Here is a 24,678-nt window from a genome sequence, read left to right on the forward strand (position 1 = left end):
CAGAAAGCTGGCCTGTGACTGGCCCCAGGGCTAGGGGTACAGAAAACGGGTCTGGGGCGGGGGTGGGGTGGTGGCTGGGTTCCTGTCATCTGCCACCTGAGTGGCAGTAGGTGTCCTAAGGAAAGTAAAGCTTGGTCTAGGCTCAGGAAAAGGGAAATGGGTATCAGAAGCAGAATGAGGACACAGCAGCCCATGTGCCAGCATTACACTTCCTTTATTACAGATTCAAGAGACTCAATTTTCAGTGTACATCTTGGTAAAACAGCTAAATACCATAGTAATATAGTTAAATCATTCCTAAATTCCAAGTAGCATAGCAGAGATACACACAAAAGATCAGAATCCTTAACACATCAAAGTGCAAGTTAAGACCGAAAGAAGTAAACCTTCTCTGACACCAAGTAGACTGCTTCAGTTCATTAAAACCTAAGATGTCCACCTACTCTGTGCCAGGCCAAAAGGTGTGCGGTGACTAGTTTTGGGGACTGCTATCCTTGTGTGTGCTGAGCCTGAAGCAGATGAAGCAGATCCAGTGATCTGCTGGAAAGGATCACTACATGGGGTGGGAGAGTTTTTAGCTTTTTAGAGGCAGTAGGCTCACTTTCCTCAGAGAACCAGTCGGGGCTAACTTCACATGTCACTCTAAACCCCGCTGTGCCCCTGCTCCATTCAGTTCTCTGAGCCTCCTTGCTAAGGACAGTCTTACACTCCTCCCTGACATCGTAAGCCCTTCCACTGGGCCATATGGAAACTGTTCCACAGTTCAAACTTACAAGGTAACGTCACCTTCTTCTGAGTGCTATAACAGAAATGTGGCTCTTCCCTAACACCGTTTTCCAGGAAGTTGTTGATTCTCTCATTTCTCCAATACCTTAGTGGTTCCTTCTAGACCATTATTAGCCCCAATCCACATGTGCTTTTCAGGTTCTGCTATGGGGGCACCTGGGTGGCACAGCTGGTTAAGAGTCTGACTCTTGGGGAACCTGGGTGGCTCTGGGGTTGAGCATCTGCCTTAGACTCAGCGCGTGCTCCTGGAATCCCGGGATAGAGTCCCACATCAGGCCTCCTGTGTGGAGCCTACTTCTCCCTCTGCCTGTGTCTCTCATGAATAAATAAAATATTTAAAAAAAAAAAAAAAAAGAGTAACTCTTGGTTTGGCTTGGGTTCTAATCTTAGGGTGCTGAGGTTGAGCCCCGAGTCAGGCTCCATTCCATGCTCAGTGCAGAGTCTGCATGAGATTCTTTCTCTCTCGCTTGTGCTCTTTCTCTAAAATAAATTAAACAAACAAACAAAAGGCTCCATTATTCACCCAGGCCGCCATCACTGCTGTCATCTATCAATTACTCATTCAACAAATTATGGGCTCATGGCTTCCTTACTATCCCACGTAGAAAGGGTAGAAATTCTTTATCATACCCCTCTCGACTTCTCATCTTTATAACACCCTAGACTCTCAGTTCCCCAACCCTCTTGTTTTCAAAAACTCTTCCCTCTACTCTCCAAGGTCACACATTAGCTCTTGTTATCAAGATACACGGAATCACACAGTATGTAGTCTTTTGAGCCTAGGTTTCTTTCACCTAGACTAATACGTCTGAAATCCATCTATGTCAGTACACGCCAATAATTCATTCCTTTTTATTGCTGTCTAATACTTAATTACTCGGATCTATCACTGTTTATCATTCACCAGCTGAAAGGAACTAGTTATAAATTTAGCTGTCTTTATATATCTGTTGATGGTCTTACATTGGCTATTTGTACTGTTTAACTTAGTAAAACCGTGGATTCCTTTGACGCAGGTAGTAATAATTATTTTCTAAAGGCTTCTGATTTTAATTTTAATTTAATCCTTTCAACTTTAACCTTTATCATCAATTAATAGGACATTAGAACAATACCCATCACATTTCATTTCTAATTCAGCAAGAAAGTTACCTGTTTTAAAACTACTTTTATCTTAAATTTTTTTTTTAAGATTTTACTTTTAATTAATCTCCACACCCAACATGAGGCTTGAACTCAGAACCCTAAGATGCTCCACCAACTGAGCCAGCCAGGTGCCCAAAACTACTTTTATCTTAAATTCTATAGTTATACTCTGTATAGCTTCTAACCAACTCAGTATTTTAGATGGAACACTTCTTCACGATTTTATATAAAAACCTATCAAAAAGGAACAGAAGAGACAAAAAGGGAAGAAAAGAAAGGGCAAACAAAGTTTAGCAAGAATTGATAATAGTAAAATTACTCCCAAATTAAAAAGTTGCCAGGTTGCCAATGGTTTTAATAGCCATGCTTTAAAGTAAATTCCTGTTCCTTAAACTTTACCGGCTTTCCATCAAGTAAGTTAAGATTTTTGGTGTTCACTCCTGTCTAAGGAGAGGCACAGCATCCTGAGTTCCCTTATAACTTAGCCCATGCCTGTCCAGGCCTCTCCTATCAGGAAGTCATCAGGCTAATGGTACGACCATGGCATTTCCTTCACTTAGGTATTTATATTCACAGTTATCGATTCATTGTATATTTGGTTTTGCCAGGTCCACTGCTAGATACTGTGGCAAAATAGACTTAAAAAATTGACTGAATAATTTGTTCTTTGTCTCTCAGAGGTATACACAGGATTGTGTTTTAACAGCAGCATGTCATATATGTATTTAATAGCCTAAAATTTAGATATATTTTTTTAAGATTTTATTTCTTCACGAGAGACACACACACGGGGGGGGCGGCGGGGCAGAGACACAGGCAGAGGAAGAAGCAAGCTCCACGCAGGGAGCCCGATTTCGATCTGGCACTCCAGGGTCACCCCCTAGGCTGAAGGTGGCGCTAAACTGCTGAGCCACCTGGGCTGCCCTTTTGATGACTTTTAATGTGCATTTAATCATTTCAAATCATAGAGTACCGACCAGAAAATAACCACTGTGCAATGTGAACTTCTCTTAATCATCTCATCTCAGTTTATTTTTCTAGAATTTTAAAAAATGTTTTTTTATTATGGTAAAATATACAAAACATAAATTGGTTCTTTTAAACATTTTCAAGGTTACAATTCAGTGGCATTAATTACATTCAGAGTATTTTACAACCATCACCACTGTCAATTTCCAATGTTTTTATCACTAAAACCATTAAGCAATCTTTCCCTGTTTTCCCCTCCCAAACCCATTTCTTTTTTTTTCCCCCAAACCCATTTCTATCCTACCCAACTATTCATCCTTTAGATCTCAGCTGGAGTGGAAATGTCTTTGTAAAGGCAATCCTCAAGAATAAGCCAAATTTTCTGAACTACTTCCTAACCCTGGGTGTATTTTCATTATTGAATTTATTTTTTCTAGATTTTATTTAAATTCATGTTAATTCACATATAGTATATAGTATTAGTTTCAGGGGTACAATTTGCATATAACACCCAGTGCTCATCACAACAAGCGCCCTCCTTAATGCCCACCTCCCTCCTCTGGCAACCCTCAATTTGTTTCCTATAACTATGAGTCTCTTACGGTTTGCCCCTGTCTTTATCTTATTTTTCCTTCCCTTCCCCTATGTTCATCTGTTTTGTTTCTTAAATTTCACATATGAGTGAAATCATATGGTATTTGTCTTTCTCTGACTGACTTATTTTGCTGAGCATAATACACTCTTGCTCCATCCATGTTATTGCAAATGGCAAGATTTCATTCTTTTTGATGGCTGAGTAATATTCCAGAGTATATATACACATCTTTTTATCCACTCTTCAGTTGATGGACATTTGGGTTCTTCCCATAAGTTGGGTATTACTGATAGTGCTGATATAAACACTGGAGTGCAGGACGCCTGGGTGGCTCAGCAGTTAAGTGTCTGCTTTTGGCTCAGGGCATGATCCCAGAGTTCCGGGATCGAGTCCCACATTGGGCTCCCTGCATGGAGCCTGCTTCTTCCTCTCTGTCTCTCATGAATAAATAAATAAAATATTTAAAAACAAAAACACTGGAGTAGGGGATCCCTGGGTGGCGCAGCGGTTTGGCGCCTGCCTTTGGCCCAGGGCGTGATCCTGGAGACCCGGGATCGAATCCCACATCGGGCTCCCTGCATGGAGCCTGCTTCTCCCTCTGCCTATGTCTCTGCCTCTCTCTCTCTCTCTCTGTGTGACTATCATGAATAAATAAATAAAATCTTTAAAAAAAAAAAAAAAAAACACTGGAGTACATGTATCCCTTCGAATCATCCTTTGGATAAATGTATGTATGATACATGTATCATAAATAAAGGATAAATGTATGTATCCTTTGGATAAAGGTATGTATCCTTTGGATAAATACCTAGTAATGCAATTGCTGGGTCATACGATAGCTCTGTTTTTAACTTTTTGAGGAACCTCCATATTACTGAATTTATCATCTTATATAACTGTGTTTATAGTCTTTTAGTTTGACCTATTTGAAGGTAGGACCCAGGAAACAAAAACAGTAAGCTGGCACTTATCACCTTTATGTTTCTCATGGTTAATACAGTGCCTGGCACTGAGCAAGCAGTCGCTATATTTTTGATCAGTTATACTGAAAATTAGTGGTAGCCTAGCAAAGGCTTATAATCTGCCAGGTGCTAAGCAGGTTCTTTCTACTGAAAACACTATTTACCTGGAATATTTATATGAAATATAGGAATTCCTTTCAGGTTAAGGTGTTCTGAGTTCTGGACACAACCTTTCAAAATGTATATTAGGCCTAAGAGAAATAATACATGAGAATCTGTCATCAAAACCTTTAGTGTAAATGAATTTATCAGGCTCTTTCTCCAAAGGCAGAGAATGAATGATTTAATTTTGGAAGTGGAGATGGAAAAAGATCAGAGAGAACGGGTTAAGCATATGTTCAAACTCATCAAACTGTATACATCAAATGTGTTCAGCTTTTTGCGTATCAATTATACATCAATAAAACTTAGAGACACAAGGGTTAATTTTGCGTAAAATGGACACTATTTCAAGATAAATATGATGCTACTTGGGCAGGGGAAGAGAAGTAATACATTGGAAAGCTACTCAAAAAGAATTCTCACTTTATAATTTTCTAGGATATTTAATAATCCCAGTAAATACTGTAATAACATTGTTCTCTTTATAGGCAAAGGCAAATGAAATCTACCCATCTACCTACTCACACCTCTTAATTATGGCACTACTTTCAATAACTGTTCAGAGTATTAGTCCATAATTTATACTCCACATGGTTCCAAAAGGATAGAAGTAACTCACAGTAAAACGTATGTCAGACATGACAGTGAAAAGAGATTTGAAAACTGAGTCTGGAAATAACTCAATATAATTATTCAAAGAGCTTAGAGTAAGAGGATTGTAATAGTAAGGACCATATTTTAGCTTTAAACTTCTTAACAATTTCTGAAAGGCTGGGAAGGAACTTCACTTGAATGTTTTTTTGTTTAAGCAATCAAGATCCTTCACATGTTAGAATATCCTAATCAATCTTTCATGGCATCTTTTAAGTAAAAAAATACCCCATCTTTTTCTCAAGTTTAAAAAAAAAAGTTTTTTAAGATTTTATTTATTTATTCATGAGAGAGAGAGAGAGAGAGAGAGAGAGAGAAAAGCAGAGACACGGGCACAGAGGGAAAAGCAGGCTCCATGCAGGGAGCCCCATGTGGGAATCGATCCTGGGACTCCAGGATCATATCCTGGGCCAAAGGCAGGCACTAAACCGCTGAGCCACCCAGGGATCCCTGCTTTCTCAAGTCTGGCAGAGAATATGCAGTAAGAAAGATATTCTCAAAAATAGGGTTTGCTTAGAATTCAGATTTCATGTGACTATTAATTAGATGTGCAAATCTTCCTAGAGTCAAGTCACTGATTTACATAAAAGTATATTCTCTGACATACAGTTATATGCTTTATATAAATTTTATGATAAGTTATTTTAATCTGTAGCTCAACCTAAATCCAAAGATTATGTTGATCAACATAAAAATGGCTAAGCATAAAAAGAAACATCACTAGTCTAAATGATATGGATAAAGAACCACTGAATTACTTTGGTTTGTTATTATGTACTGAATTAAACTTTAGAACTATTACCACTCAGATTAAGAATAAAAAGCAAATGAGATAACTTTTTTGAAGTCTGGGAACATATGCCCCTGAAATGTAGTAACTTATCTTTTGAGACTTTTATTAGCATGTGACATCACTGCAATTTTGTAGCATGACTACCATGTTAAAGATATGTTAGAAATCTTTACTATCTTGAACACACTGTCTAAATTATTTCTCTACTTACAACCTGGTAAGAGGAAGAATATGCAGAAATTGTAAAAAACAGGAAGGTGCATTTTAAAATAAATATTTTAATTTGACCAGTAAGTCTAGAAGTCAATGTCAGAAAAACTCTACAGCTAGCACTTTCTGTCTTGAGTAGGTGGAAGAAAGAAGAGAAAGGCGAGAAGGGAAGTGCCTTGCATAATTCAACAATGACTGATTTTACAAAGTAAGAAATGGTCTGAACTGACTCCAAAGACAAAGGGAGTCCTATGTTAATCTTGTTAACTACAAAGATTATGACATTACTTCTAGAAGTATAGAAAAAAATGGGATAGCTGCCCATAATATTTTTAATTATGTCTAACATACTATAAAAGCATAGGAGAAAATAAAACTGATAAGTGTTTTAGTTATAATACTGACACGTTATAAATTAAAATTATACAGTTGATATGTACTTCACATTGAAGACCTATGTATGAGTTCTTGAATGACATCTGAAAATCTATGTCAAAATAGTTTTCTTCTCAACACATGTTTAAATACCAAAGAAACAGAGCACAAATACTTTACTGACTAGAGAGGAAAGGTAAGGTTAATAGCTCTATCGAATGAGATTGATTTTAAGTGGGATATCATTATAAAACTTAAGCTTCTATATGACATATTTTGGAAGTATCAGCTCAAATGCTTTAGTGACTTTTTCATCATTTAATGTTGAGCTATGAGTTAACATTTCATAATGGGAAAAACTAGACAGAGGTAAAATTTATGATAAATAAGTCTATGTATCAGAAAAGGAATAAATTGCCAGAAATAATATTCAACTTTATCATCATTTAGCCATAAACTTAGAAACAGTATAATTATAGATAGCATCCCAATCCGGTCACTTGATAGCTGTGATCCTACTCTAGTTACTTAACATTTCTCAAGACTCCAATATCTCATTGCAGGAGTCAGAATAACTATCCACTTCATAAGCAGTGAAGATTAAATGGACAATGAATGCAAAGGACTATATAAGTATCCAGTACATAGCTAACTTACTGAGTGTTTACTGTTATTATTTTATTATAACATCTCCTTCAAAATATGTCCACCAAAACTCTCAAACAGATTGGGTTCTGTGTTTTCAGGGATCGTGTCTTATTTTTAATTTTTATTACATTTGGAAAGCCAATCTTACATATATTTTTCCATAAATAAAATCAATAATTTTGAATAATTATGAATCATATTATATAGAATACAAAAAAAAATCTTTCCTAAAATGTGCTCAAGCCAGAAGGCTTGTTAATTTAAGAAAAACAAACAACAAATAAAAACATTTTGTATGGCACCTCTTTTGCCACGTGTAAACATTAAAAGGAAAGTCTTGGTTGATCCCTCTATGACATTTAATGAGTGCTGTTTCTTTAATCACATAAATTTTTAAAAGGTAGGCCATAGTCAACTTACCTGGTGAAGATCATTTCCCAATGCATACTCTGCAAAGTAGCCGGGAGCAGCAGATGAGGCTCTAATAGCCTGCCACATTTTATACTGACAGCCTCCTAAATAGTGTGAGTTGATTCCAGGAAAATGACCATAGTTTCTGAACACAAAAGCTTTTGGCGTTATCCCTCTGTTTACGATGGTACTTACTGCAGCTACCTAGTAAATTAAAAAGTGAATGATACCTATTGTAAACAGCAGTATTTGGGATCTGTAAAAAAGTAAATGTTATTTAGTACTGTGAATAAACAATCTACAACTCTACCTATCAAGATAAGTGTATAACATAAATATGATGTTAAGGAAAGGGAACCAGGTCTAATTAGGTGTTACTTCATGGGAAAGTAGATACAGGACTGATACAATTTTGAGAAATGTATTATAAGAAAACAATAATTATATTGTTGACTACATGATTTGATTAGCCATTTTTAAAAACCATCCGGAAAAAATAAAGCCATCAGAAAGACATAAATTTGAAAATTTATATATAATAATCAATGCAGCAGTAATAGCAATGAATATAAACTACTCAAAGAAAAAAAATACACTATTTTCATAGTATCATTTAACAAATTAGTCTTTGCCTCTGTTCTCTTTGGAAGCATTACTAACTGAAACTAATACTATACAAACTCTTGAGGCTTTCTTAGCATTGTTAATAACTGGAAGGTGGGTAATTTTGTATTAAAATAACTAACATTGACTACCTTGGGTCTCAGATTTTTATCGATGTCAGTTGCATTAATGTAAAATGTGTTGTATTTGTTAATGACCTGCAGTATGAACTGAAGAAGCTGAAAGGTACTGAGGACACCAGAGTTATTAGGGTTCTGAGTCAAGTCCTGCCAGGGGCCTATCTGCTTCACTATTTTATAAACCAAAGGAAATATTCCCAGATCCTGTGAGTGATCTGAGGGTCCCTAAGCCACTGTGGGTAAGAGTTGGTCATACACCAAAATCCAGGAGGTCTTTCTATTTGATCGGTCTATAGACGGGCTGACTTAAGAATCACATAGGAAACACGATAGATCCATTTATCACGAGTGAATTACGTTTTGAAGTGGCTAAAGTTCCCTTACACCTACTCTATGCTTTTATTTAAAGTTGGCAACTCCCACGACTTTAAAAACAAGCAAACAGCTCTGAAGATCCAGGGGAGCAAACAAGAGGCATAGAGTATACCCTAGGATCTTCTCCAAAAGAGCTGTGTGCATCTCATCGACACCCCCCCTCACCAAGGCCCCACGTATCTGATTCACCTGCCACTGCAGGCCTCTTTTGCCCGACGCCCTTGAATCTAGACTTCGTCTCCAGGAACTCTCGGTTTCTGCACTTTTCCATGCCTCCTCCGGCACACGCCCTGCCCTTTGCCAGCACTGCTCCTACTCCTACTCCTACTCATTGGCCTGCACACTAGGATCTCAAACCTCATTTCCTTAGAATAGCCTTTCCTCCTGTCCCTGTAACTATATGCTTTTCAGAGAACTGTTTCTGAGCTCCACAGCATTTGTTTCAGGGAAACTATATCTGTTTTGTGTGATTACCTGAGTAACGTCTACTTTGCCCTACTGGACTATAAACCCCATGTTTTCTGCATTTACTTGCTAAGGCCTCCAGAGTGCCTGGCACAGTGCTAATACATTAGGCTCGAGATTAATAGCTAAAGAATGAATGAAATTTGAACAAGCAAGGGTGAAAGAAAAATAAAGGGAGCTGTATTTGATTTTTCATAGTTACAGCTTATTATCCAAGAATAAATATAAGCTGCAAGGGATTCTGAAATACATAAATCCTATTCCTTAATCAAATAACAAGTATTATTAAAGAACATAGAACTCAAGCAATACTCAGATTATTGGGTTTCAAACAAAATAAATAGAGAAGCCACATGAGACATATCCTAGTGGCATTAACATTTTTAAAATTGGAATTCCATTTGTATGTTAATCTAACGTATTTCCACAGGCACAAAAAATTTCTTTTAAAAAGTCTAGTGGAGGAAATGCTAGTTTTCTTTGTTTTTTTTGTTTGTTTGTTTACAGTTTTCTTTAAATCACTGGATCTGATTAACCTTATGATTAAATAATTCTTCATTATTTTTAGTCCTACTGGTATATACGCTTTAACTTTGGTTATACTAACTTTACTGGATATACAAAGAGGTCTAATGATCATATCCTGTATCTTCATAAATTACCCTAGATGTAAGTAAATCAATATAATCTATTAAAAGAAATTGTTAAGAAATGTTTCTCTTAATAAAGGGCCTTCAGAATATGTGCTTTTACCTGCCCTTCAATTACAAGTTGGTATTATACTTAAGACTCCAAACTTACCTTAGGACATGAAGGGTTTCTTGCTGTTTCAATCATTAGCGAGGATCCCATTCTGTCCCTTTATTGAAGGAGGAAAATTAAATTATATCAAAGTGATTGTACCTCCTAACATTAGGGAACACATGATATGCAAATACCATCCATTTGCTCAGGGCGTTGTTCAAAGTACTACGCACAACAAAAAAGAGATATAAATACCTCCTCTAGGTGCCTTATAGTACAACTAATGCACTTAAAACAATGTATGGGGCCAGCCCAGGTGACTCAGTGGTTTAGCACCACCTTCAGCCCAGGGCATGATCCTGGAGACCCGGGATCGAGTCCAGCGTCGGGTTCCCTACATGAAGCCTGCCCCTCTCTCTCTCCCCCTCTCTCTGTGTCTCTCATGAATAGATAAATAAAATCTTAAAAAAAAAAAACAACAATGTATGGTTGAGGCGGAGTTTGAGAAGGACACCAAAAGGTGGTGAAGTAACATATTAAAACCCAGGGAAAAAAAATAAATAAATAAAAAATAAAAAAAAATAAAACCCAGGGCATCTAAGGGGTAAAGGCCCTGAAGCAGAAGAAACTTTGTTTTCAGGGTCCTCCAGAGGATAAAGGAGATGTGTTGAGATAAACTGAGGTATGCAGACTAGCTACAGAGTAATCTAAAAACCAGACACGTCTTTCTATGATACGGTCTCACGGTCTCACTTTTTGAAAAGGCAATTGCAACTTCTACACACAAATCTCACACATGAACTAAAAAAAAATAGTGACTGGAGTTATACACCAAAGTATTAACAGTGATGATCTCAAATTACTGGGATCAGTAATTTAATATTCTTTTAAATTTTTTTCAATTTTCAAATAATATGCACATATTATTTATGGAATCAAACATTTAAAAAAATAACTAACTTACTTAAGAATATTTTCCCACGTTTGACTGTCATAAAATGCATGGCTCCAACTCATTTTGACTGTTCCAACAATGACATTTTGTGAAAACACATCAGATCCTAATTTTCGATAAAGTTCCTCACATTCATCCAAGGGCATATGAAACAATCCCAACATGAATGCTAATATGGCACCTGAAAGGAAGAATGCTTAGTTTTTATCAGCATCGACATTACAGTACTTATAAGACTTCTCGAGTCACAGACCTGGTTAAAATTGTAGCTCTGATACTTTCTGTGCCACCTAAAACCAACTACTTAACCTCTCAGAGCCTCAATTTATACAACTATAACACAAAGATAATAACTAAAATTTATAATGTTCTTTTACAAGGATAACACACATAAAGGGCTTTACCTGGCCTCAATCAGGACTAAATAAATGTTAACCAATGATAATGAGGATTAATTTTAAAATACATGATTTACACCAAATTAAATAATACATAATTAAGATATCATGGTCAATGACATTCTTTCTAACCTTAATGAATTCCTTAAGTTTTAGTCACAGAATACAGTATATTGACAACTTAACAATTCAGTAAAATAATTACTCCTTTAAGTTGGTCTGGGGAACTAAAATAATGAAAGAAATTAGGGCTCTGGAATATCCTTTTTGAACAGCTGAGTTCACATCTTAGCTGCACTTGGTAGGACACACTGCCACCTAGTGTATCTAACTGGCCTAACCCTGAACTAAGGAGAAAAGTAGGGGAGAAAGTTTTGGGGGGATGACCTACACAGCATCAGAGCTTACTCTGGATTGGGAACAAAGGAAAACCAGGAACTCATTATCATAATATATTTTAAATATCTTATGTATTTTATTATTCTTGGTCTTAGTCTAGTAAAAGATAAAATAGCTTATGTTCTAAAAGAAATTGAATGGCAAAAAAAAAAAAAAAAAAAGAAAAGAAATTGAATGGCAAAACTAGGGACGCCAGGGTGGCTCAGCAGTTGAACGTCTGCCTTCAGCCCAGGGCATGATCCTAGAATTCAGGATCAAGTCCCAAATCGGGCTCCCCGAGGGGGGAGCCTGCTTCTCCCTCTGCCTACGTCTCTGCTTCTCTCTCTGGGTCTTTCATGAATAAATAAATCTTTAAAAAACGAAAAAAAAAAAAAAAAAAGAATGGCATAACTATATGATAGAATTTACTGTTTTCAATTTGCAGAAAATCTCTAACACAAGAAATAACTTGCCAAAAAATTAAGCGCCTTTCAAGTAGAGCTACTATAAAGATGAGCAGATATTTTAAAACTAAATTTTATTGAACTGGTTAAGGATATTACTTATCCTTAAATATATTAACTTTACAAAAATTCTAAGTGCAAACAAAATTTCTACATTAGAATACATTTTCCTGGGATGCCTGGGTGGCTCAGCAGTTTGGTGCATGCCTTCAGCCCAGGGCGTGATCTTGGGATCTAGGGATCGAGTCCCACATTGGGCTCCCTACATGGAGCCTGCTTCTCCCTCTGCCTGCGTCTCTGCCTAGATGTCTCTCTGCTTCTCTCTCTCTCTCTCTCTGTGTCTCTCATGAATAAATTAATAAAATCTAAAAAAAAAAAAAAAAAAAAAAAACAATATATTTTCCATTCTACAAATGGAAAAAAGAAAGGAAAATTACAGGCACTGTATCAGAAGTTAAGGTTAACATAAGCCAAAAGATACATGGAAAAAATATGTGATAAACATAGAAAGTATGTTTTACATAAACTGATATTCTACTACATGGATGAATCGGATTTAAAATTCTCTTTATTGAGCATCCACCAATCAAGAAGTTAGCTTGTTTAACTGTTTGAATTGCTAAGAACCAATACTAAATTTAACAGGAATGGTCAGGGTAAAAACTTCAAAAAAAAAACTACCAAAATTCATTAGCCCTAGGAAAAGTCTCTTTAAGAAAGGTTTCTCTAATTAGATCAAATTGGGAAATAAATATTATTTTGAGTCACAATGCATTTGCATTTTTAACATATTAAAAGGGATCCCTGGGTGGCGCAGCGGTTTGGCGCCTGCCTTTGGCCCACGGCGCGATCCTGGAGACTCGGGATCGAATCCCACATCGGGCTCCCGGTGCATGGAGCCTGCTTCTCCCTCTGCCTGTGTCTCTGCCTCTCTCTCTCTCTCTCTCTCTGTGATGACTATCATAAATAAATAAAATTAAAAAAAAAAAAAACATATTAAAATATCTCAGGGGTGCCTGGTGGCTCAGTCAGTTGAGCATATGACTTGGTTTTGGTCTCAGGTTGTAACCTTGGGGTCATAAGATGAAGCCCTGCGTGGGGCTCCATGCTCAGTGTGGGGTCTGCTTGAGATTCTCTCCCTCTGTCCCTCCCCCTGCTTGGACTTTCTTTTTCAAAAAAATAAATAAAATCTTAAATAAAAATTCTCAGAAGTACCTCTGTAAAGAAACCTGCATAACTTCCTTTAATCCAACAACTTCCTGTAACCTAAGACCTTGAGGAATTAGTGTTCCGTAGAACTTCATAAGAATCAGATTCCTTAGGCTTTTGCATCATTCCTTTAATTGCTCTTGTTAAATTTCCACAACTGAACATCAATTAACATGCCCTTTGGACGTAACTGTCATACTTCACACAAATACTGTAGATAAATCATTTGATTTTGTTGCTAGTGGTCTTTAGAATTACGATTTTAATTCAAAAGAATGAGAAAAAAATAGAAATGAAAGGCTGTGAAGATAAACTAAGATGAAGTGAGAAATTATCAGGTCAAACAGTAAAATATCCAGCAAGGATCCACAATCCTAGTAGTCCTAGAATGTGACCGAGGTGGTAGCAACAGCAATGGGTATCCTGAAGGGCTTAATGCATACTTGGGGTGGGTGTGGGCAGATGGGTGGGTGACAGAGCTGACCTACAGAAATAAAAAAACAAATACTTCTCTGATGGTGTTCCAATGAAAACTAAGAAATTTTTCAGTAACAACTGTATTCTAAGTTGCCAATTTCTTCTATGCAAACATGGAACTGCAATTTTAAATGTACCCAGCAGTATTAAGAAGTAGGCTTTAAAACACATGGATTCTCACATTTATCAATTTAAATTCTGGCTTCAACTACTCAGATAAAAAATGATATAAGAAGCAATTTCTTGGGGATCTCTGGGTGGCTCAGCGGTTTAGCACCTGCCTTCAGCCCAGGGCCTAATCCTGGAGTCCCAGGATCAAGTCCCACATTGGGCTCCCTGAATGGAGCCTGTCCCTCTCTTTCTGTGTCTCTCCTGAATAAATAAATAAAATCTTAAAAAAAAAAAAAAGGCAATTTCTTCACTGAGGGACACGTCTCACAAAAAAGTAAAATCTCATCCATCTCCAACATTCTGTTGGTTCAAGTATAATTTAAGGACCTACCTTCTTCCAGTTCTCCACTTTCCTTGAGGTGACTATACTATAAAGCAGTAATTTGTAATTTGTGCTCGTCACCGTGGCTTATTAAAAACGTATTAAAATAACATATTAAAAACCACTTCTTAGGGGCACATGGGTGGCTCAGTCTTGATTTCAGCTCAGGTCATGATCTTAGGGTCTTGAGATCAAGCCCTGCGTCAGGCTCCATGCTCAGCAGGGAGTCTGCTAGAGATTCTCTCCCTTTGCTCCCCATCTACTCCCCACCCGGCCCTTGCACGTGGACACACACTCTCTTTCTCTCTCTCTCTCAAAAAAACAAACAAACAAACAAAAAAACCACTTATTCCCAATAAACATTTTATAAAATCCATTAAGCCAATCAAAGGACTACTGATCATTAAAACATAAAACCAACACCCACCACGTCAGAGAATGACTGATTTTAATTAAGCGCATACTGCTGGGATGCATGGCTCTCATAAAATAATTACCTGTGCTCACACCACAGATGTAATCAAAAAGCTGATGAACTGGCTTCTGAGTAAGTTCAACCAATTTTCGCAGTGTCTGAAGAGCAACCACACCCCTACAAAAAAAAGGAAAAATGGAAATTCCTGTTTTAAGGAAATTAGCCTGCAAGTTGCTTTTCTATACTTATATGCTAACATGGAAACTGATCATATAAATTATCAGAAAAAAATTGCCTGTTTTTAAGATCACTTACAAAACTCCAAAATTTAAATAATGATATAAAACCTGTTATAAAAGCAGGTTTTTAAATTTATATTAGTGTCTCTTTGAATAATAATACAAAGATATGCCAACATACTATTTTTTTTAAACACCCCAACTGTGGAAAATACTTAAAGCCTGCACTCACCAGTTCTGGAAAGACATGTATTAGTTTCTTCTCTCTACAGCGTTAAGTTGGCTACCAATGCTTCTATACAGTTTGTCTTCTGTATTTCACTACTCATACTTTCAAGCTTTCTTCTATTTATTCTTTTTTTATATCTTTCAACAACTTCAGGACAATGCCCCATATGAGGAATGTATTAATTTATGCTGCTGATTTTGCTAATTTGTGGATCCTTGCCAAAGGAAACAAAGAGCTTGATAATGGGTGTGCTTGGATGACTCAGTAGGTTAAGCAGGTGCCTTTGGCTCAGGTCATGATCCCAGGGTCCTAGGATCAAGCCCTGTGTTGGGCCCTGCTCAGCAGAGTCTGCTTCTCCCTCTGCCTCTCCCCCCTGCTCAAGCTTGTGCACATGCTCTCTCTGAAATAAATAAAAATCTTTAAAAGAAAAAAAAAGCTTGATGATGAATGTGGATAATGAAAGAGGCTAGGAGATGTAGGCCAATTTAGGATGTATGTATCATGTGAACAATTCTGAACATTGGGAGAATATATGGAAACACTGAAATGGTCTAAACCAAATACAAGATATGGGGCAAAGAGGTCCTTGTGGTAGTCAAGCACCACTAAATACAATTTACAGTGCCAAACTGCTTTGATACTAATAGGAAATCACTAGAAAATAGGATTAAAGTAGAAAACCAAAGGCTGATTTGTTTTTGAAATTTTAAGTAAATTCAAAGTGAGACATGAAGAATTTGAGATAATGCTGGATAAATATACTTAACAAAAGAAAGAAAACATGCACATGTATACTCACACAAGAAAAAATATTTGAAGACATAAATCAAAACATTAAAAAGAATCTGTACTATATTTTTTGTTTGGTTTTTTTTAATACTTTTCTTTTTTCCCCTCCAAGTTTTACTTGTATAATCAAGAAGAAAACTATTTTAAAATGCTATATTTATAAATTAATTCAGGTCAAATTAAAAATAAACACACTTGCCAGGTTGATTCAGCCTAACATTGTACCAGGCTCTCATATACAAAGAAATAAAAGATATGGGTTCTTTTTCTCCCAAGCCCTCCCCTTACTCTTTCAACACAAACTTCCCATTCTGGTTGCTTTCTCATGTTCCCCTAAAACAAGGCTTTTCAACAGCAGCGCGAGTGACATTTCGGGCTGAACAACTCTTTGCTGTAGGGCTATTCTGTGCATTGTAAGGTGTAAGCACCAACAGCCCTCTTCTCACCAAATGCAAGGGGCAGTCCCCCAGCTGCAACAACGAAGAATGCCTCCCGACAAATGTCCTCTAGGAGACAAAATAACCTCCAGTGGAGAATTGCTTATCTAAACCTACCTTCCTCCTAACTCATTTCTAGATTTTCCCAAATGTCTTCACTCTGATTTCCTCCCTGAATGACTAACAAAACTCCTATCCTATAAAATCAAGTACTCATTGGTGTCAAATCTCTTTTCAACATACCTCGCTCACTTCAAATTAAAGTTGAACGGTCTTGACTGTTCCTTCAAATCTCTACTCAAATGTTACTTCTTTAAAAAGAAGTCATAGTCACATTGATGCTTGCCGAAGGTGGTGTGTGAGTGGGGTTGACAAAGTGGGTGAAGAGATCAGAAGTTACAAACATCCAGTTACCCAGTAAATAATATAATAAATAAGGATGTATGGTACAACATGGTAACACAGTTAAAATACTGTATTGCATATTTGGAAGTTACTGAGAAAGTTAATCTTAAATGTTCTCATCACAAGAATAAAGAATTTTTAACTGTGAGATGATGGGTGTTAGCTAGACTTATGTGATCATTTTGCAAAATACACAGGTATAAAATCATTGTGTTGCAGTGATACCTGGGTGGTTCAGGTGTTGAGCATCTGCCTTTGGCTCAGGGCATGATCCTGGAGTGCCAGGATTGAGTCCCACATCAGGCTCCCTGCCTGGAGCCTGCTTCTCCCTCTGCCTATGTCTCTGCCTCTCTCTCTGTGTCTCTCATGAATAAACAAAGTCTTAAAAAAAAAATCATTGTGCTGTACACGTGGAACTAATATAAGTCAAGATCTCAATAGTTTTTAAAATTGAAAAAAAAAGTTATAGTCTTGATCATTCTCTAAAATAGCACTGTTACTCTTTACCACTTTGCTTTAATTTTCTTCATAGCACCCATTACCACTCAATAATACATTTTTGGTTATTTATTTTCTTTCCTCCTCTGAAATGCAAGGATCATGAAGACTTTGATTTTGTCTGTTTTCCTTGCTGAATGATTCCAGGATCCCAATCAGTGTCTGGAACGTGGTATGCACTCATTACCTGTTAGCTGACTCAATGACATCCTTTCCCACTGCCCTAAACCTTATGGCAGAGAGAACTGGCTTATTCCTGCTCCTTAGTGAAATTCCTTACTCATTTAATTGCCACCCTCCTTACTTCTCATTACTTGGAACCAATTCTATGAACCAGAATGACTCTCTCCAATTCATGACCACTTCACCTATCATATGAAGACGTTCACCTTCTTGAACTAGTTCACTTCTGTAAGAAACATCCAAAACATCTTTTAAGACTTTTCTCTTCTTGAGCATCTCCCTCTTCATTTGCCAAACATGCACCTCTACACTGCTGTGTGAAGTCTTATATTCAACATGTTCACATCAGAACTGTCCTTCTCAATACCAATAGCCTCCTGCCATTTCCCTGCAACTGTCCCATCATCCATAGGGTCTGCATTTAGGACTGCTCTTGACCTCCTTCTACTATATCCAATCCCCCTTTCCAAAGCCTTCTTGCATATTTTCCCTTCCTCCTTCTTCCCCCTGCCACCATCTGAAGTTATTTTATTGTCCTTCACCCAGGTTATTAAATAGCCTTCTTTCCTTATCACTCACACCGCTATTCACATTGGTGTCACGAGAATCTGGCTGACATACAGGACTTTTGAATTTAACAAGATAAGGATAGTACTTGGACACACAAAATAGTCACGGACAAGGCAGGCATATCAGAGAACAAAATCAGAGATGTAAAGTAGGCTAAGAACAGGCAGGCCATGTACTATCAATTCAAGAAGTAAGAGTAGAGATGGCAGGAAACTAGAACCCAAGCTAGACACTTTGGGGGCAAAGGCTAATACCAAGGAATCTAACCAACTAGTAGTAAGAAACTAGACAGACTAAGAATAGAAGCATGGATGAACTGCCAGTACGAAGAAAAGTTGATGGTGAAATTACCTCCTTCTGAGCTAAGAATGCATTAAATATCTCTTCGGTAGCATGAGAATTGGCATGTGCAAGTGACGACGTGGGGAGTCAGAAAGTTACTGATATAGACTCCTTTTATAACCATCACTTATTAGCTGACTAGCTGACTGGTAAACATGGGTTATGATAAATATAGAAGAAAGCTATTATTATAAAACATTGCTAAGATTTGAAGAGAGTCATGGTTGATATATCGCCCTAAACTACCAAGAAGGTCTGAAAAGACCAAACAAATAAATACTGGGTCAAATTAAAATAAAAGCAAATTGAGGGCAGCCTGGGTGGCTCAGTGGTTTAGCGCAGCCTTCAGCCCAGGGAGTGATCCTGGAGACCCAGGATTGAGTCCCACGTTGGGCTCCCTGCAAGGAGCCTGCTTCTCCCTCTGCCTCTCTCTCGCACTCTCTCTCTCTATGTATTCTCATGAATAAATAAATAGAATCTTAAAAAAAAAAAAGAGCAAATTGAAGTATACTTATTAAAGAAGCTCTTAGATTGATAAAGAAATTAGGAAAAACTATTTTTAAAATTTGGTTTTATAATGATATAGTAACTATGATTATATGGAATCAGTTAAAAAAAAAAATCCTAAGACTGAACTGGATCTATGGTTTTAAAAAAAAAAATCATTTTTCTAGCCTTACCTCGTTCCTCCACCATCAATTGTAAGAATTCGGATTCCTCTTCCTTTCACTGGATCAACATAACCAATTAAAGCCAAAGCTTCTCTAACTGCAGCCTGAAGAGTTTCATCCTTAATTTGTCTCAATCTTAGTAAATATGGGATAATCTTTTCCTGTGTTGAAAGAAAAGACATTTTATTGCTTTTGTCAAATCAAGAGTGAAATGGTTCATGAGAGACACAGAGAGGCAGACATAGGCAGAGGAAGAAGCAGGTTCCCTGCTGGGAGCCCAACGTGAGACTCCAGGATCCAGGATCACGTCCTGTGCCAAAGGCAGACGCTCAACTGCTGAGCCATCCAGGCATCCCAAGAGTGAAAATGTTTATTTTAACCAACACCTATAGATCTTCACATATAATCACAGGGCCAGTGTTTATTACTTTCTCAGTAATCTTAAAATGATAGATTACTTTCTAAATATTAATGTCAATTAACATTTCAAATATTTCTTCTACTATCTAGGTTAAAAATTAACCTCAGTCCAAATATTTTCTTAAAGACACAATGCTTGGGTTGTCTAAGTGGCTCAATCAGTTGGGGTCTGACTCTTGATTTCAGTTGCGGTCATGGTCTCAGAGTTTTGGGGTCAAGCCCAACAGGAGGGCTCCATGCCAGAAGAGTCTGTCTGAGATTCTCTCTCTCTCTCCCTTTGCCTCTCCCCTCTGTGCTGGTGCTCTCTCTCACTCTTCAAGATAAATAAATCTTTTAAAAAAAGATTTACTGTATAATAATCAGAAAAAATATAATTTGCTTACACAAATTTGTAAATATTAACAAACATTATAACAAAAGGCTTTTACAACTTTATAAAATATTTTCTCTAAATCCTAAACATGAAACTGCTTCATAGTAGTACTGGGAATTAAACTTGTCATCAAAGGAAAAACATAAACCATCCTGTGTACATGGGATAGAAGGGTAGCTCTTACTGTAATATAAACCAATGTCAATAAATAAAACTAAGGTAGAAAGCAAGAGCTGATCATTTCAATAAATAATTCAAGTTCATTACAATAACTCATTTAAACAAAACTAGGACTTTGAGATTCTAAGTGTTCAACTTCATATCGTTGATCAGAAGCAAGTGCTTAAATCCTAGGGTTCTATACGGAGTTTACCAGAGATTCTCTAGGTTCTGTACTCAGAAGTATCTTACCCAGTCAGTACCCAAGGTTAAGGGAATACAGCTGAGTAGCAGCTACACATGTGCTATGTAACCTTTAGTAAATAAAAAAAAAGAATTCCCAATGTATCATTCATTTTTTTTCTTTTTTATGATAAATCAAATCGGAAATACTATTGTTCTAAATTCTTTTTCAGTCGTTTTTTGGTCCTGGCTAATGTTGAGCTCTGGGGCCCCACGAGGAGAACCTGAACAATGGTAGAGCATGGGAATGTAAATTTCCATTTCTGGTTAGGACTGAACAGTCTCTTTCCACGAACAACTAGGAAAGTTTAATAGAAGACCAAAAAAGTGCCATCTGTTTAGCAGCATCAGAAGGCTGCTGAAGCAAAGAAGACAGGAGGGGCTAAAACGTGAAATGCAGGTAAGTGTTAAAAAGTGAGCTCGCAAAACTTTTCCATTTGCTGATTTGAGGAAGAAACAAAACACTGAAAACTGTGATGGTTCAAACAGCACCCAGAAATGGAGGACAGAGAAACCAGATGAGTTAAAAGGTAACTCAAATGGGTGCCTGGGAAGCTCTGTCAGTTAAATGTTCTCTCCTGGTTTTGGCTCAAGTGGTGAGCTCAGGGTCCTGGGATCCAGCCCTGCACTGGGCTCTGTGCTTAGCAGGGAGTCTGCTTGAAGATTCTCTCTCTCTCTGCCCTCTTCCCAATTGTGTTCTCTCTTTATAAATAAATCTTTAAAAAGAAAAAAAAAAGGGTAACTCAAAGAGAAAATACATTTACAAAAAACATATACTATATATTACTATTATATAGAGTATATGTCATATGTAGATTATTGTATATAATAACAGCATATTATTAAAAAAAAACTTCTACCTATAATATATAAAGAAATTCTCCAAATCAGTAGAAAAGGCTGCTGAACCCAATTAAAAAATGTTTAAGAGCTGGAATAGGCACTTCACAAAGGAAATACACAAATGGCCAATAAACACTGGAAAAGGTGCTAACCTTTACTGTTACCAGAGAAATGCAAACTAAAGCCACAATTTAGTATCACTAAACATTCAACAAAATGGCTAAAGTAAAAAAGAAAGTGTTAGAAAGGAAGAACAACCAGAAGTATAAATTGGTAATAAACACTTTGTAAAACCATTTGGCAGTATCTTACTAAAGATGAAAACAGGTATACTTCATGACCAGGAATACTACTCTTGGTTATACACTCACTAAGGAATGAAGATCTGTGTTTTCTGAAAGATATCCCAGAAGCACTATTCCTAAAAATTCCCAAACTGGCAACTATCCAAATGTCCCATCAGTAGTAAAATGGATGAATACATTGCCCTATATTCATACCACAGAATACACAATGAGTATGTTTCATAACCATACCCAACAAAGGTTCTCACAACGCCAAGTGAAAAAAAACATACATAAAAGAGCACAAGCTGTATCATTCCATTTGTTTCTTTTTTAAGAGATTTGACAAAGAGCAAAAGCAGGGGGGAAGGCAGAGAGAGAGGGAGAAGCAGACTCCCCACTGAGCAGGGAGCCCAATCGAGGGCTCAATCCCAGGACTCTGAGATCATGACTGGAGCCCAAGGCAAACAGACACTTAACCGACTGAGGCACTCTCCATTTGTACAATATTCAGAAAAAGGAACAATCTATCCTGCTAAAAATCAGGAAAATTGGTCAATCTTTTTGGAGATAGTGATTCGAAGGGACATAAAAGGGGCTTTTTGGGTGTGCAGCTACTATCATTCTGTTTCTTATACTGGGTGGAGGTTATGTAGTTATTTTCAATTTTGAAAATTCATAGAGCTGTATGCTAGCATATCCTTTTCTGCCCATGATACTTTTATAAAGAGTTAAAAAAAAAAAAAAATCACATGAATGAGCTTGGAGCCTCTACCACTCAAAGTTGAGACGAATTTAGCATTCAATAAAAGAAGGGGGAGAAAAAAATTTACTGAAACACAATTTATGAAAAACTAGGAGTTCATACTCATAGTTAAAAAAAAGGCCAAAAAAATTCATGACACCAATGAAGCAGCTTTTAAGGCATCTCTTTCCTGTGAAAATTGGTGACTAAGTAAAGGAAATTAATCATTTCTCTTGCTTATCCTGTAAAATTGGTCTTGGAGAATTACAAAATAGTTTTAGCTGATAAAGAAAAGCTCTACTTTTACTGAAGAATGTCAATTACAATGCTTAAATGACAGAATTAGAAATTTATCATTCTACAACCCTAATGAAATGACTAGTTCTGGGAACTAGTTCTGGGAACAATCAGGTTAATGGGTGATGGGATTATGGTCCTATCCTAAACATCCAATGAGAGGATCACACTGTCCTCTCCCTAATCCTGTGGTCAACATTAGCATTACTAATCATTTTTCAACCAATTATTCGAGTTCTGATATGATGCAAGATGAAGCACATGACATCATATACAATATTCTCTAACACACATTTAACTCAACCAAGTCTTTATGTTTATATTCCAGTGTTCAGCAATAAAAGAGAATGAGGACTACATTAAATAATACCAATGAGAAAGAAGCCAGGTAAACTCAGAAAGTGAGCCATTCTGTAAAATAACCATCCTGGTCTCTTAGTTTTGAAGACGTGGGTAAGAAAGAACAGGACTGTAAGTGACTTAGGGGGAAAATCCAGATAACATGTATGGTCTAGACTACACCCTCATTTGGATCCAATCAATTATATAAACAACATTTTATATACTGAAAATTTACTGATGAAATGAAAATTTATTGATACACGAGAGGTATACATTACAAACTGCAAAACCAAAAAACAGATGACAAAATAGCAGTACATACAGAATGACTTTATTTTGGCATATCATATATATATGTGTAGAAAACTTTCTAGAGAAATATTGTAGTAGACATAACTAATGTTCACCAATATCCAGTATGCTCCTCCTTCCAGGCATATGAAGGCAGTCATCTCAGGCCCATGCAATTGGGCAAGATAGTAAGTTATGAGCAGAAAAAACCCGTGGCACTTTCTGCTGAAATACTCTTTTCCTGCTACAGTAATCACAGAGGCCTCGTATGGAAACATAAGAGAACAAGATCAAAGTAGCCACCACACAGAGGTTCATTGTCCTGGAGAGTCACCTAAACTCCCGGGTGACTTTGTACAAGGGACTAATAAGCTTCTGTTAAGCCACCTAGGTTTTGATATATTAGAGTTTAAGTTGGCTTAATCTAACCAATACAAATAGACACTAATACATTTACACAATGGTAATCTCTCGTAGCAGAAATGTTATTCATATTTTCTTATTCTTGTTTCCTTTTTTCTAATTTTTTTTTTACAAAGCTTATGGTACTTTTTTGAAAAAAAAAAAATAAAAGGCTACTTTTTTTTATTAAAATTGTGAAAGGAGGGGATCCCTGGGTGGCTCAGTGGTTTGGCGCCTGCCTTTGGCCCAGGGCTTAATCCTGGAGTCCCGGGATCGAGTCCCACGTTGGGCTCCCTGTGTGGAGCCTGCTTCTCCCTCTGCCTGTGTCTCTGACTCTCTCTCTCTCTCTCTGTGTGTCTCTCATGAATAAATAAATAGAATCTTTTAAAAATAAATAAATAAATAAAATTGTGAAAGGAGACTACCTTCACCAACATGAAAAAATCATCAAAGACAGTTTCCTAGATGTGGCTGCCAAAACTGCAGCACACCAAATACATATACACAAAAGAGATTAGTTTATCGAAGACAATTCCCTCAATTTGGCCATCATAAATATAATACACAAAAGTGAAAATATTAATATAAATGTTTTAGAACAAACAATTCTAGCAATTTTCAAAAGCTCAATTTTTTTGAGCTTTTTTTTTTTTGCAATTTTTTTCTAATAATGAAAAAGTTCACTGGGAAAATTCACCTTGAGAGTGTACATGTTAATATGTCTTAATTTATAAGATTCATTGTTTTTGAGATGCTTCTTATTTAGGGAAATAAGAACTTTTTACAGACTATCCAGACTTTCATTCATAGTTGATCTGAATATAATACATTCCAAAACACATGACTCCTTGGTATTTGAAGGGTCCTTAGATGTAGGATCAGTAATGCAAGAGCCCTCAAAGTTTCTATTAGCATGACTATTCATAACAGACTAAAACTGAAAAATACCCAGCAATTTATCAGTAATACAATAAATAAATAAACGGATACATTCACACTATGGAATATGAAAGCAACAAAAAAAAAAATGTTCTAAACTACCCACAACAATGAGAATGATTACCACTGACATGAATTTAAAAAACCCAATCA

The 24,678-nt window shown here is 36.8% G+C and overlaps 1 protein-coding gene across 3 annotated transcripts in view; it reads right to left on the reverse strand.

The window, feature by feature from the left end:
• PNPLA8 (patatin like domain 8, phospholipase A2) overlaps window positions 1–24,678 on the reverse strand; it is a 46,983-nt gene that overhangs the window by 12,135 nt on the left and 10,170 nt on the right. For 2 of the 3 annotated variants that reach the window (XM_077864081.1, XM_077864079.1), the window contains exons 4-8: window positions 19,197–19,348; window positions 14,907–15,001; window positions 11,000–11,171; window positions 10,093–10,150; window positions 7,718–7,912 (exon numbers count right to left, since the gene is read on the reverse strand). In XM_077864081.1, coding sequence (XP_077720207.1) covers window positions 7,718–7,912; window positions 10,093–10,150; window positions 11,000–11,171; window positions 14,907–15,001; window positions 19,197–19,348 — 672 coding nt within the window. Of the gene's footprint in view, window positions 1–195; window positions 1,267–7,717; window positions 7,913–10,092; window positions 10,151–10,999; window positions 11,172–14,906; window positions 15,002–19,196; window positions 19,349–24,678 lie in introns of those variants that run through there. The other variant, XM_077864080.1, reaches the window with a different exon arrangement.

The sequence above is a fragment of the Canis aureus genome, chromosome 21 (assembly GCF_053574225.1).
Source record: "Canis aureus isolate CA01 chromosome 21, VMU_Caureus_v.1.0, whole genome shotgun sequence".
Classification (NCBI taxonomy): domain Eukaryota; kingdom Metazoa; phylum Chordata; class Mammalia; order Carnivora; family Canidae; genus Canis; species Canis aureus.